General features: G+C 44.2%; 1 protein-coding gene across 1 annotated transcript in view; it reads left to right on the forward strand.

Moving 5' to 3' along the window:
• Positions 1 to 15655, forward strand: part of NID2 (nidogen 2) — a 53022-nt gene that overhangs the window by 11556 nt on the left and 25811 nt on the right. The window contains exons 4-7 of the mRNA XM_017658709.3: positions 3388 to 4136; positions 13293 to 13442; positions 13863 to 14108; positions 15156 to 15356. Of these exons, the coding sequence (XP_017514198.3) occupies positions 3388 to 4136; positions 13293 to 13442; positions 13863 to 14108; positions 15156 to 15356 (1346 nt within the window). The remainder of the gene's footprint in view (positions 1 to 3387; positions 4137 to 13292; positions 13443 to 13862; positions 14109 to 15155; positions 15357 to 15655) is intronic.

Here is a 15655-nt window from a genome sequence, read left to right on the forward strand (position 1 = left end):
AAGGCCTCTGAGACCTAACACACACACACACACACACACACACACACACTCACTCACTCACTAACTCACTCACTCACAAAACACTTCCATTTTCTGCCAATCTATCTCTCATGCTTCCTAGAAACCTCTGAGTTTCTTGATGAGAGCAGAGGAAGATACAGGACTGGCAGAGGGATTTTTTTTGTGTATGTGTGTCATCCAAGCTTAATATAAGAAATAAAATGAAGAACAAACAATGTAAAACAAAAGTCAAAACTACCCATTATCACTACTTCCAGTAATAAACAGTTTTAATAGTCACTTCAGAATTTTAGGTATATGCAAAAACTTTTTTAAACCAAAATGGAGCATTTTTTCATATATCACTGTCTTACAGGCATCTTTCAAAAGATGTTTATATTTTTATTTTAATGCTACAAACCATTGCATCATATATATCCTGTGGTATTAAAACAATAACCTATTGATGAATGTTTAATTTATTTTTGATTTTTCCTTTTATAAATATCATTGCAGTAAACAGCATAATACATGTTGTTCAGATTCTAATTTCTCCCAAAAATAAATTTTTAAAATTAGAATTGCTGAGAAAGGATATATGCAATGTAATATTCTGATGTATATTAACAAATGCCCTTCAGAAATGTGGCACCAATTTATATTCTCACCAATAATGTAGAAGTGTGATTGACAGTGTCTGTTCCCTACAAAGCTTCTATTCTAATTATTTGTGAATCTGATAAGTACCAAATGTTCATATTTTCACTGTAATTTCTTTGATTACTAGTAAAACTGAACATCTTTTCACATGTTAACAGCCATTTATCTTTTTTGCGACTTGTCTTCCATATCCTTTGCTATTTTCTATTAGGGAATTTACAAAGAGCTCTAAAGAAAAAACAGTTAAGGATATTAATCCTCTCAGATGCTGTGACTATTTTTATCCAATTGTTCCTCTTTAAAGTTACTCATAATCTTGTAAATTGTAAATTTAGGGTTGTCAAAGTTATTGGTCTTTTCCTTTACGATTTTAGGTCTTTTTGTTTTCTTTAGAAAGGCCTTCTCTACCTCAAATTATAGAAATGTTATTCAATTTAATCTTCTATTTTACTTTTCATTATTTAAGTTTTCAAAAATATACAGAAGAGGGAATAGTTAGATTAGCACCTGATTGCTTGTCACTTAGATTTATAAGTTGTCAACATTTTTCCATATTCATCATTTTATTTTTTTTGCTTAAATTAAGTCACAAACAAGCGAGTTCACTCCTAGGTTCTTCAGTGTGCATCTCTAATGCATAAAGTTATTTTCCTAGTCAATGGAATCTTTGTCTTCCTCAAACAAAAGCTCAAAGGTCATAAATTATATAATTCATAGTGTATTTGTCATAAATCATCTTCTACAAATTCAAATATGAATGCACACATTTGCATTTTTTGAGATTGTATTTTTCTATCTCCTGGAAGACACAGTTTCTAAGTACTTATGTGCAGTGCCCCGTGCTAGACATTTAACAGCATAGCTTTCTTACTTAACCCTCCTAACCATCTGGGGAGGAGGACATTGTGGCCCCATTTTGTAACCTTGTTTTCCTAAATTCTCTCTACCACTAAGCTTTCTATATGACCTTGGTTTTTAGGATACTTAAATTGATTACTTTCCTATCATGCACAATGACAAAAGCCAGGACAGTGATTTGTATTTCATTACAAGGTTATTTTACTTAGCTTTTTATCTGCCATAATTTGTATTTTCCTACTCTTTGAAGCTCTTATAGTTTTCTGCTTGTAACTTCAAGAAGACATTTCACAGCTACAGCCCCTCTGATGTGATAAGAAACTTAGTATCCTCAGATCTTCAGGATTCTCTCTTATCTTCTTGTGTTCCTTATTTGCTTGCCAAAAAACATCAACATTAATGCTTAGACTGTACCAAGAATACATAGCATATGGCACAAAGGATCACAGTTTTGTTTTCTATGGTCCCCTTCCCCTAAATTAATGACAACAGTAGCAGGCACAGACACACAGATGGGGCGTGGGGGGGAGGGAAGGGAGAGAGGAGAGGGAAAGAAAAATGGGGAGGGACCGAAGGAGGAGGGAAAGAGACATTCTCAGGATTCTATTGGAAAATACTATTCCTATAGAAATACATATAGAACATGATGAGAACCTACCTAAATGAGCAAAGGTTCTTGTTCTTGTAATGATTTGATGAATTTCTTATTATCTTGTTAGTCATTAACTCAGACCTCATAGACTGGACTTTTGAGAGAATCGCATAGCTTGGGAGATTTCAAACCCGGTATTTTGTATACACCAGAGTTCAGAAATTGTGCTATTCAAGCTAGCCAGACCCTCATTTAAGTTTTGTCTTATTTTTAAAACTCTTATATGTAGTTGTTCTCTTCAGAATGTAATATTGACTAAAATAATGGTTTACTGGGATATTTGGAAGATGAGTGGAGTCCCAGTTCTTTTCTAGTGCAGGAAATAAGTGGGCTATCTGGTCCCAGATGTTTTTGAGCACCTCTCACTTACAACCTGTGGCATTGTGATTAAAATACTTCCTTATTTCCCCCTTCATTTTGTTCTGCATCTGCTCAACATTATTTTTAGGTGTGGGTATTTATATTTGAGGCTTTTGCATTGACTCACTGTTCCCTGTGAATCAGTTAATTAATCCATGTGATCAAACCATGAAATGTCTTTAACATTCTGTAGACTAATGATCATTCAGATACTGATTGACTCTATTGGTTTTCTGACATAATATAATACAGATAATGTAGATGGTTAGAGCCTGGGCTTTGGTCTTAGTCTGAATTCAAGGCCAAGCTCAGCCACTTATTAGTTCTATGACCTTAAGATTAGTTAGCCTCTGTAAACTTGTTTTACCCTCTGTCAAACTGGCCATGATCACTGCCCCAACCCTGCATATTCTGTTGAAGAATGTTAAGCATTTGGCATATGACTGATACTCAAAAGCATCTAGTAGCTGTCATTGTTTAAGGGTTTGGCAAAGATCTTTAAATATGTTGTCTTGAGTGTGTTAAAAGGAGAGGAAGAATAAAATATTCCTACATCCTTACTTGTTTTCAAACAGCCAAATTTTAGATTAAGACATAGATTGTAGAGTACGTTTCAGATTTGACAGTCTAGCCTGCTGTGGGCACACAGCCTTTAAAAGCTAATGCTAAACAAGAGGTAGTTTATATAAAACTTCTAATATAATTCTTTTAGTTACCGTGTATATCTGGTTTTATACAATAGTGAAAACTCTGAATCTGACTTAATAGGCTTTCAGTTTTAAAAGAAATTGCTTACCCTTGTAGATGGTTGGTGAATGGACAGTTTTGTTATAATGCACTGCTTCCTTTTTATTTAGACAAAGCAACCTGGGTGTTCCTGGAGTGTGGGCTTTCCATATCGGCAGCACCTCCCCACTGGACAATGTCAGGCCAGCAGCCGCTGGAGGAAACCTTTCCAAGACCCATACTGCCGCTCCCCTGGGCCATGCCTTCAGTCAGGCTGTGGCCCTGGAAAGCAGCTACACTGAGGACAATTTGGATTATTACGATGAGAACGAGGAGGAAGTCGAATACCCCCCGGGTGAACCAGAGGAGGCATCGAAGGGCCACAGCAGTATCGATGTTTCCTTCCAATCAAAAGCTGAGTCAAGGCCTGTAGGAGGTGGGATCTCTCCACCGGATTCTGATCTGGCCTTCGCTTTGCCACCTCCAACACCCAGTGACTGGTCATTCCACCCTGGCAGGGACTCTGCTGCCCTGGATCCTCAAACCCAAGACGGGAGGCCTCTGGAGGAGACAAATGCCCCGGATTTAAAAGGCCGAGTTGAGTCTCATGAAGAACCAGGGACCAGACGCCCAGGTCCATCAGAGATAGAAGGAGATTCACTGGGGCCTTCCCAGGAAGCCCCAGCTCCCCGCCCCGAGAACAGAAGCACCCGGCCCTACCTGGGTGGCAGGGCACCACCTGTGGAAGTGGACGTTCCTCCAGCCCATCCTGAAGGAGAGGGGACTCTTCCCAATTACCCTGTGCCAGATCGCACTCCACCGCTGGGTGGAGGGAGGCAAGTGGTAGGGGTGGAAGACGACATCGTTTCCAACACTGAGGGTAAGTGGGTTTTAGGAAACTGCGTGCCAAGATTCATTTTAAAAAATGCTGGTTTTGCTTAGAGTCGTGATTTCACTCTCAAGCAAGTGGGTGAAAAGTTTAGTGCAGAGAAGATTGGAACTGATTTTTAAACCCGTGTTTCAGGAGATGGAGAATCTTTCCTTTGCCAAATAAATCTTGGCAGGCAAATTCTGTTTGGAATCTCTTGACCATTAATAATGTTTCTTAAAAACGGGCCTCATGAAGCGAGTGGGGAAGAACTGGGTTGATCGTGCCAGCTATACTCTCAAGTGTAATGAAGTGTTTTTGTTTGAAAGTTCAGTAAAGGTAAAATGTTCTGAGGGTTCATATGCATTGCTGTGAGGGGGAACTTGAGGCTTTAATTGTAAGCAGCCAGTTGTGCCGGCTGCTTACAAATGGCTCAGACAAATGTTCCAGATTCTTGCCCTGTCATGGGACAGCCCTGTGTGCCCATGGTTAGAGGTGCACTGGTGGTGTGTGGGAGAGCAGACCCATGGGAAAGAAGATTGCTAACCACCTGTGTCCTGTCATTTCTGGTCATGGCTGTGCAGCTGTGGTATTCACCTCCCTGGAGCCCTGTCCTCATTTCATGACTCACTGACCAGAGTAAGGGGCCAGGAGAGAAACGCCTGAGGAGGCAGCAGTTAACACAGATCTGGAGCCCGTGTCACCTTCTTTCCCTGGTTGAGACTTGTCACGTCTGCTCTTTTTCCCAGTCAGGGATGTAAACACATCAGTGGGAAAACGACCACAAATTTATTCCATTTGTTCCAGAGATTGCTCATCTGACCTCTAATAGGAGGAAAAAGGTCAGAGGTGAATGTTTGTCAGGACCTCCTTTTTTGCCCCACCTTCCTTTTCTGTTTCCTAGTGGTAAAAACACATTGACCCAGCAAAGAGGGCCTTCTGCTGTGTTACTGATTTGCAAGAATTTGCTTGAACAGGTGCTTATTTTAGGAGGAAAGAAACTATTTTGTAACTGAATGGCATTATGTAATGATTAGAGGGAGAGCATCACAGTCAGCGGTCACAGGTTTCTCTCTTCACTGCCTTGCTGGGTGGCCTGAGGCACTTATGTAGCCCCCATGCCTCTGCTTCCTTCTACATTTGTTGAGTGGGTTAAATGAGATAATGAAGGTCTTAGATTAGTGTCTGCACTAATCAGTTACTAATAAATGGTGGCTGCCCTTACTAATTATAGGAGATTCAGAATAGTGGGAATGGGGTGGGGAGTGGGTAGAGAATAAAAAATGGGCTGGTTAAATAGTTGTGCCTTAATTTGAGCCCCAGGGCCACATTTCTGTCAATTTGAAGATGTGAGTTTTATTGGAAGGTTTCAGAACCTTCACACCCTTCTGACCATCTCCTGACTTTTCAGCCTAAATTCTGTGTATCTAAAAACAATTTGAAGTCAAATATCAAAGATTTTTAGCAATGGCACTTTGAGGTAAAGATGTATTCCTAGATGGTCTTTTCCTTTGTAATTTCTTGCCCTGGGAAGAGGTTGGGGTATTGAAAAGTAGATCCATGGAGTGACATAATACAGAGTTAAGGGGAAAGGACTGCATTTGAGCTGTTGACATGGCTGCAGTGACCACGAGGGAGGTTTAGGGAGCAGACATGGAGAACAGAAGTGGCAGCGAGAACCCTTCTGCGGCACAAGCTATGAATTTATCAGGTGTCTCCTTCTGACATCTTGGAAATGGGAAAATGCATATGAAAAAGCTGATTAGTACACTGAGACATTTAGAAAAAAATCTGATTAAGAGTTTTTGAACCTTGGAGAAAAAAATCATCAGTCACCATATTACAGGGCAGAGAGGGAAAACTTTAAAACTTGAAAGCAGAGAGGGAAAATAGGTGAGTCTCTGTTTTACCTCGGGCTTTGGGAAGACTATGTGAAGTGTGGCCCCTGCTGTTGTTAGATTTTTTTTGGGGGGGGGTCAGTGAATGGTTTTTGTTTGTTTTTCAAATGAAACATTGGTGCCCCAAAGGTCCATCAGGCAAAAGTGAGACTCTCTGGGAGAGCAGGTTGGAGGGGGATGTGGGTGTGGGTCCAGAAACTCAGGTAGAACACTGCCTCCCTGCTGCCCAGCCCTGAGCCATCCTGCATGGCCTTTTCTGCTGACGGAGTGGCAGAGCATGGTTTTGGGTGCCCAGTTCATTTTAGTTTCCACTTTAGGCTCTGTAGTGGTCATCTTGCTAAACCAAGAAGTTAAGATTTAGTTAAAGACTCCCAAAATAAATCATCTTCTCTTTTTATTTTCCTAAAGGACTCTGTCTACACTCTTCTTTTTGTTGAGAAACCTAGATTCTTTTCAGAACATGTCTATGCCAGGCACCAGGCAAGACTGTTTCAGTCACTCTCTAGTTCTGGCCTCAAGTATATGATTTGCTTTGTTCTGTTTTCAGAGACCACAGACCCCGCAATAGAATGGTTGTGCAAGCATCCTGTCTGAGGTGTCTTGTTCTCTGGGGTCTCCAGTAGCTTCTTGTCAAACCTGAGCTTCTGCCTTCTGTTCTTCTTTGACTGAGGCCCTAGGGTTAGTATTTGGTGGCATTTATTGAGTGCCCATGGGGACTCCTAAGTGGGAACTTTGCTTAGACTGTGCTGTCATGGTTAGCCCTCAGAGCTGCCCTGTGAGGTAGATACTGTGATCCTTCCAATTTTACAGAGATGGAAACTGAGGCATGGAACTGCTGAGTTCCTTGCCAGGGTATGAGGACCTGGACTGGAAGACTTAGCCCACGCTGTGAGGAAATGCCCCCAGGGCAAGCAGGCTGCTACAGTCGGCAGGTCTCTGTGGAGGAGGAGGAGGGGGTTGAGCCAGACCTTGGCTCAGGGTGTGTTTAGAGAGGGAAAAAGTGGGGAAATATTCTGGACAGAATGACAAGATTGGAGGTCCAGCGGTGGAAATGGAGAGAGGGAGGGAAAGAGAGAGAGTTGGGGTGGGGGCGGAGGTGCGAGAGAGGCAGCCGCGATGAGGGCTGCCCCTGACCAGCCTGGGCCTGCCGGCATTGTGGGCTGTGGGAGTGGTGATGACTGACAGGAGTCTTGGAGCTTCTTGAACCTGCCCAGCGGTGCTACAAGGAGCTTAATCTAAGGTCAAAATGCATGGTGAATTGGAAAGGGGGAGGGGCCCCTGGCTTTCAAAACCTCGGGTATTTGTACTACAGTGTGGGATCCTCTGGTTTCCACTTAGATGGTAGTCATCCTGGGAAACCTAGGGTGGGAACAGGGATTTCCCTGTGGCTTCCAGTCCAACTCTCCTTTTGGCCTTGGGACAGGCAGCAGGAATGTGTTGCTCAAGCAGTTTCTACCCTTGGATGAATTTGAATAGGCTGTGCTGTCCAATCCATCCTTCCATGCAAGAAAGCCCCTCTCCTGGGTATACCTCCAGGTCACTGAGAGCCTGTGAGCAGCAGGGTCCCCCATACCCATGAAGACACCTGCATGGAGAGCCCACTGTGTCATATGGTAGATATAAACCACCCCCGGCCCAGGGTCCTATTAACTGTTTGCCCAACTAGCATCATAACACATAACACACAGAGAAAATCAACAAGCATGAAAACTGGAGGGAAAAGCATACCACTGTTTTTCATTAAAAAATTGGATGCTTTCTTACTAGTCTATCATTCTAGGTGGTGGTGAAACTTAAGAAAAATATGTCCTGCAGTGAAAATGTGGGTCATTTTTCTTGAGGTAGCAGTAAAAGTTGTTCAAAGTCACCCTGGCCTCCTGGGCAGCCCCATGCAAGAAGCCCCCCATCCCACTTTGTGCTGACGTGGTGAATGCAGTCAGTCTGCACTGCAGAGCCTGCCTGCCTCCACAGGGCTGGGCCAGGTGCCTGGGAGCAGGAGGGCAGGTCCAGGGCTGAGGACAGGTGCTTAAGTGTTTCTGGAAAAATGGAGGTTGAAGGACGAATCAGAACAAGCACAAAGTTTTTCATCTTTGTGGAAATGTTCAGTTCGGACAAGTGGCCATTGCTTTAGCAGTACGTTTGCTTTTCCCTCTTTTGGGCCTCACCATTTTCCTTTCCATGAAGGATATGAGAAGACTAAAACAGCATTAAATGGGAAAAAGAAATGAGATTTTAAAATCCTCCTGTTACCATTCCTTTAGTGACTCTCTAGTTTCCGTTACCAAAGCCTTTGCAAACGGAGCCCTCCTGCTGTGGCTCTAGCCGCCTCTGGATTGTCCGTACCACTGACTCTCCAGGAGAGGCGCTTCCAGGCAGCCTGGGTCAGTGAGGGTCTGGAAGACAGCCTGGCCCTGTGGGCAGATTCAAGAGAGAGGAAGCCATGGAATAAAAACTGTCTAAGTATGGGCTCTAGCCCACCTGCATTAACTCACCTGGGGCCCTTGTTTATCATGCTGATTCCCAGCCCCTCCTCCACCTTCTGAACCAGAAACTGCATTTTTAAACGGGGTCCATGGTGATTCTGAAGCCAACCACACTTGAGTACTGCCCCTGTAATGAAGAGAGCATTGGCTTTGGAGCCAGAAGATCAGATAATGGCTGTGAGCCTCAGTTCTCTCATCTGTACAATGGAGATATTTCCTTACCAGAATAAGAAGTGTGTGAAAGTACATTCAAAACTACAATGTAAAGAGGCATATAAATGACCACTGAGAAGGAAAAAAGCCACTTTTGGGGCATGTTCACTGCATATCACATCCAGCTGAGATCCAGACATGGATTCCACTTCTTCAAGTAGCTCAGCCTCAGCTTTCATCTACCTGCAATTCCCATAGAAACCTGGGAAGTCACACTGGCTGGAAGCTGTACATGGGGTTGCGTTTCTAGGTCCAGTTCTCCCCCTCACTGGGGAAGGGGCCTGGCCTCTGGGCTTCCGGGTCACCTCTCCTAGGGTCTCACATCATGTGCTCATGTACCTGTGCCTGCCTCAGGGCCACAGGCACTGAGTTCTGCTCCCAGCTGGCCAGGAATAAATGTGACAGCATTCCCTGAAACTCCTACCTACCCCGTGAGCTAACTGGTCAGGTGAAATCCACCAACTACTCTATAATAAGCATTCTCTAGCTCAGAAATAAAAGCTTACAAGTATCCTGAACATCATTATCAGTGGGCAGAAGAATCATGGGGAGTGGTTAAGGGGCAGATTTCTGAGGGCCACCCATAGAGTCTGAATTGGTAGGAGCACCCTGGGATTTGCATTTTCTACAGGCACCCCAGGTGATTCTGATGTAATGCACCCTAGGATCCCTGTGCAGCCCTCTGAGTGGTAGAATAGCACCACACGGGGGTACAAGGCCTTGGCAGAGCTGGAGCGAGCTTCCCCGAGGCTTCGCCGCAGCAGCTGGAGTGAGTCTCCTTAAACCTGCTCTCCACAGCCTCCTATCTCAGGCAGCGGCAGCCTCACCCTTCCAGTTCCCCCCACTGAGGCATGAACATCACGCTCTACCTTTCTCTTCTTTCTCCTTCTCTCCCCATCTCTACTCTCTCCCTCCATCTAGTCCATCCACAAACCCTGTCAGCTCCACTTTCCAAACATTCCAGACCTGTTCCCTTTGCATCCTGTCCACCAGCACTGCCTACTGCCAAGGCACCAGCTCTTTCTGGGGGTACTGTCAGATCTGGTCACTCTTCTGCTCATTCCCCCACCCCCAGTGGCTTTCCAGCTCACTCAGACCAAAGCCAAGTCCTTCCTGTGACCTATGGGACCCTAAGAGGACTGGCCAGGGCTGCTTCTCCAGTCTTCTCTCGCTGTCCCTGTCCCTCCCTTGGGCCGACAGAGCATCCCTGCCTCCAGGCCTCTGTCCAAATGCCCCCTTCTCCTTAGGTCTTCTCCAAGTATCCTATTTAAAACAGCCAGGTCACCTCCTGCCTACAGCCCTCATGTCCTTGCCTGACTTAAGTATTTGCACAGATCTTAACACCATCCACCACACTAAGTAATTTGCCTGTTTGTTAACTGCTGCCTAGGGGGATGTAAGCTTCAGGATAGAAAGTTTTGTCTTTGTTCCTTGCTGTATTCCTAATTCATAGACCAGTGCCAGGCCATAGTGAGTGCTCAATAAATATTTGTTGAGTGAATGAAAGAAAATTGCAACAGGCATTTTACCTTTTCCCTGACAAGCAGATGTGTGTTAGTGTGTGCATCTTGTACACACCTGTGTGTGAAGGTAGGCACAGGAAAGTGATCCTCAAGGGAGCCTATGTTCCCCCTGATTAGGAGCAAACCCATCTTCTTTCCCTAGTGTGGCTGTCACCTCACTAGCAAGCTTAATTTATTTGCTTGGCTCAGTAAGCTCCATCCTGAGACGGCAATATTACACACACACACACCACTTAAAACTATCGATGAGCCAGCTTACCAATATGATGGGAGACAACCCATCATAATTATAGTTTCAGTCTTACAATGGCCTTCGGTGGGAGCCTAGCCATTATTTTTTGTTTTTAGAAAAATGCAGTCTGCATGCCAATCAGCTTAAACTTTTGGTAAGTTGCTGACTTCCCTGCATAGCTTCTCTTTCTACGAATGTAAAAACCACTCCTACACCACATTTTCTAGTTAAATTAAGCTAACTCAATATTTGTAGTTCTCCTCTATCCCATCTCTTCCTTTTTCACGATCCTCTCTCTTAGAATAGGAGTGGAGCCAAAGAAAAAGTCATCACAAAATAGCAAACAGAGGGAATACAATACAAATCTGTATTTCTTTAATTTGGAAGAACTACCTAGAATTTGGTTTTATTTTTTTCGTGTATTTGCTGAAAATGACTGCTCTTTAGGCCTGCATCAGATTGCCTTTTTATCTTGGATATTAAGAAAAAATATCATTTCTGGCAATGGAGTGTGAGAAGTGGTGTCATCCTGACTTTAAAGATGAGGAAACTGAGGCAGACGATGCATTTCCCTGGTTTCTGCAGAGTCACCCAAGCCATGCTTTCGGTCAAGTCCTACAGCCTGGGCCCCTCTGCTGCCCCTCATCCCCCTGTGCTGGACGATGGCCGAAGCCACGAGCATTCATAAGATCCCCCCCAGTGGCTACTTCTTTACACTTAGTTGTGACTTTCTGGCTGGACAAACTCAAGACTTTGACAAGTGACATTCATTTCTTTTTACTCAAACTAGGGTTTCCCTCCCCTTCTTTCTTAAGCCAAAGAAAGGCAGACAGTGATATAGAGTGTTCTTCACAGCAACCTCTAATTGTTTAATCATTACCCATTCTGTTTTTTCTGCCTTAAGCTTGATGTCTTTCCTTTTTTAAATCACATTTCTGTTTAAAACAGCATCCAGGGTTATGCCTAATTTTCTATTTTTATCCAACTGGAATTTCTCCGCCATGTCATCAAGGCCTTATACCAAGTCTTGAGTCACCAGTTTTATTCTCACCATGTTCCCAGTCACATACTCCACATGAGTCAATATTATGCATCCTGCCAACAACCTCAGCTTGCTGCCTTCTCAATCTGTAAGCAGCAGTCAAATCTGTCCAAAAGTTAATGCTATTGCTTTCCCTTTTTACCTGTGCTTTTTTTCCAGTATTCTTTAATATCCATCTGGATAATCTGCTCTCTTCTACTGTTAAGCCTTGTTGGTAAAATATGACTCAAACCCTCCTTGTTCATCAGATCCTTACCCTGGCTCTCCTGACATACGTGCTTGGAGGGTCAGTAGAGTACAGCTGCTCAGAATCAGGAGCCAGACTGCCAGGGTTCAAATCTCAGCTCTGCCACCTACTGCCTGTGCAAGTTCAGGACAGTCACTTAAATCTGTACCCAGTTTATTTATCTGCAGAACAGGGATAAACACAGTCCCTACTCTTGTGCAAATTAAGAGTTAAAAATACACAAAATAGTATATGGCATGTATTAAGCACTATTTAAGTGTCTACTTTGTTGTGTTTTTACTTGCCCATGCGAGTCTTTATGCTGGCTGTATTATATGGTGCTCCTCTGCCCTCCACTGGCCTATTTTCTGTTCTGGAATACTAAGTATTGATCTTTCAATTTCTTCCTTCCCTTCCTGCTTGTTCCCTTGAAGACCTGGAACATAACCACCATGTAGCTTTTCCAGAATAGGGTGTCTGGTCTCCTCATGAGCTGGCACTTCCCAGCAGCATCGGAGTCTAGCAAGGAGGTTCTGTGCCACCCCGCTTGTCAGGTGCTCCTGGAGTCCCCACCCAACTCCTGCCCCTGGGTGTGCCAGCCCCTTAGCCTCCTGGTGGCCAGGCTTGGGGTTGACATCAGCTCCAGGGGTGGGGAGAAGGTGGCCCCGCTGCCACACCCCACCCCCTGGGCCATTTCCTTTAAGGACAGTGACATCAGCTCTAATTGCTTTGTTTCTTTGTAGCACAAATGGCCCTCTTTTTTTTTTTTTTAACGGGCAGAATAAGTGGGAGATGGAAGAAACTGCTGCTAAAGGGTCGAGCGTACGCTGACCCTCTAGGGCTTCCTAGACAAGCTATGATTGTGGCCAGGCTCTGCTACTGCACAGAAATCCTGCTTGTACCACCCCTGCCCATGAGAAACAGCATGCATTAGATTGTTTAACAGCTGGATTCCCTGTTCCCTTCCCTCTCCCCCACTCCCCCTACACTTTAAGGTAGGGGTGGGGGTGTATGTGTGTTCTTTAAGGACCTTCTCTCTCCAAAAGAAAAAAAAATTTTGTTTTCTTGGTAGTGAAAGAAGTTATAGGTTATTCTCTTTAAGTTCAGAATCACCTAAAAAAAAGAACGGTTAGATGTAAGACCACATTTGTTAATTTCTCTCTTTGGTCTTCCTCTTGAGGTCATTGCTATCAGGCTGAACTACATAAAAATGCTGGTATTTAGCCATTTTGTTTTTCACAGTTCAGCCTGACTTCTACTCACTGGTTGACCGTCCTGTTACTGCACTCAAACCACAGTAGGGCAGCCTCATCCTGGTTCACCAACTTTGCAGTGAGACCAGATGGGAGCAGTCAGCAATATTTCTTGCCAGAAAACAGTTAATTCCCCTGGGTTGTATGTTATTCCTGTCTCTTAAACATCAAAATCCCATTTGTTTATCACAATCTAACCCAATTTTATGGGGCAGATGTGGTGTCCATGATGAAGCTTGGCAGCATCCATGCTGGAATTATTTAATCCTTTTAACGCAAGTTTGTTTTTACTTTCCAGTCTTCACATATAACACTGGCAACAAGGAGACCTGTGAACACAACCATGGACAGTGCTCCCGGCATGCCTTCTGCACTGACTACACCACCGGCTTTTGCTGCCACTGTCACTCTCGGTTTTACGGGAGCGGGAAGCACTGTCTCCCGGAAGGTGAGGGGCGCTGGAGGTGCTCTGGGTAGATGTCTGCAGCCTGCTTGTTCTAGCTGCTGCTGTGAGCTCTGCTGACAGGCCCCACACCTCCACTGCTTGAATCAAAGTGCTAGCAACTTGCAGGTGTTCAGTTCATGTTTGGAGAAAGAACACATTTGGGCCGATTTCCCAGTTTGAGGATTAAGCAGAAATGTTTCTTCCTATTTGCCAACTCATTAGAGTCAAAGTGGATGGGAGACAGGGAGCATGGGACAAAAGAGACTGAAAACACATCTGTTTTGTACTTGGATAATTGGTTGGCTAGGGGATTGTGAACAGTGGCTAAAGATTGAGTTGTGAGAACTGTCGGTGGAATTTTTATCTGTGTGCCCATCCCCAGCATGGATGTGGCCAAGGTCAACTGGATTTCCTGTCTTTTAGGGGCACCTCACCGAGTCAATGGGAAAGTGAGTGGCCACCTCCATGTGGGCCACATACCTGTGCACTTTGCTGATGTGGACCTGCATGCTTACATCGTGGGCAATGATGGCAGAGCCTACACAGCTATCAGCCACATCCCACAGCCTGCGGCCCAGGCCCTTCTCCCACTCACACCAATAGGAGGCCTGTTTGGCTGGCTCTTTGCTTTAGAAAAGCCAGGCTGGGAGAACGGCTTCAGCCTCACTGGTGAGTAAGGCCTCTGAGGCGCCTGAAGGTCATTGTTGTCTTGGTGGCATGGCAACTTGGGTTTGACTTCAGCGAAAGTGGATTTGTCTGTTCAGTGTTCTGAGCCGCAGCTGTGCAGTTTTCCATCTGGAGGTATTTGGGGATGGCCTGGCCTCACAGGACTGTTTTTGAAAGTCTGATGTCTTCTAAATGTTCTCCACGTTGTCCTGAGAAGTAGGACAATTCCATCTGGAGCATTGATGCTCTCTCACTGCAGTTTGTTGAAAATGGTTTTCAGTTGTCAGGCTTCAGTTGAGTTGTTATATACAAAGCTGTCAAATAGGGATGCACAAATGGTAACTGCAGGGCACCTAAAGATGGTTTCACTTCACAAGGAAGGGAGTGACCCAGAGAACTGTCTGTCTCACCCCCCCATCTGAAAAAGCTTATGTCCTCATGGATTTATCTTTATTGCACACAAAATGCTGAGAGAGACGTTCTTCCTCCACCTACGGCCATAGAGCTCTATAGCTGTTTGTAGCCTCTTGCTTTTCACCAAAGGTTTTCAATAAAACCTTGAGTCAAAGTAGATCAAGAAAATACCCAGTTGCATTTGAGTATCAGATAAGCAATAAGTAATTTGAATAATTTAGTATAAGTGTGCCCCAAATATTGTATGGGACATGCTTATACTAAAAATGTGTTAATTATTTATCTGAAATTCCAATTTAACTGCATGTCCTCAGTATTTCTGCTTGTTTGATTTTGCAAAGTTTGGCTACCTTAGAAAGGTAAAGGATGTTCCAGGAGTTTATTTCTCTCAGAAAAACCTCCTACAAAGGGAAGCAGTGTGAGATGAGGTAGCACGAAACCACACTCTTGGAAAGAAAATTTGGGGAATTGAGGAAATCAACAGCTGACAGTACCTAGTCTTGGGTATCAGATGAGCTTCTTAGGCACTGTGACTAGCAGCAGTAGAAGTTGGGGGTGGAATTATGCCCTGGTAGTTATTGTGGGGAGATGCAAGGTCTTTCTTCACCCTTGTGCTGAATTTCTTTCCCTCTCTAGGTGCTGCCTTTATCCATGACATGGAAGTTACTTTCTACCCGGGAGAGGAGACAGTTCGAATCACTCAAACTGCTGAGGGACTTGATCCAGAAAACTATCTGAGCATTAAGACAAACATTCAGGGCCAGGTGCCGTACATCCCAGCAAATTTCACAGCCCAAGTAGCTCCCTACAAGGAGCTCTACCACTACTCAGACTCAGGTGTGTGTAACCAGTTTCCATATCTGTAAGACGGGGATAGTGCATGTCTCACATGGATGTCCTTAGAACAGTGTGTGGCACAGGCAATGAGCTCCGTGTCATTTTTAGTATTACTCTTATTAGACACCTAGTATGAGAGAAGTGCCCACTGGTATATATAAGAATATCAATTTCCCTATCCAGTACTTCCAAATCATAATATTAACGCAGTCAGCAACAACTTTGTCTATGGAGGTGGTTAGGGATGGTGTGATTATAGACAGTTTTTAACCATCCTGCTCTCTGGGCCATGGAAAAAT

The sequence above is a fragment of the Manis javanica genome, chromosome 8, assembly GCF_040802235.1.
Source record: "Manis javanica isolate MJ-LG chromosome 8, MJ_LKY, whole genome shotgun sequence".
Taxonomy (NCBI): Eukaryota; Metazoa; Chordata; class Mammalia; order Pholidota; family Manidae; genus Manis; species Manis javanica.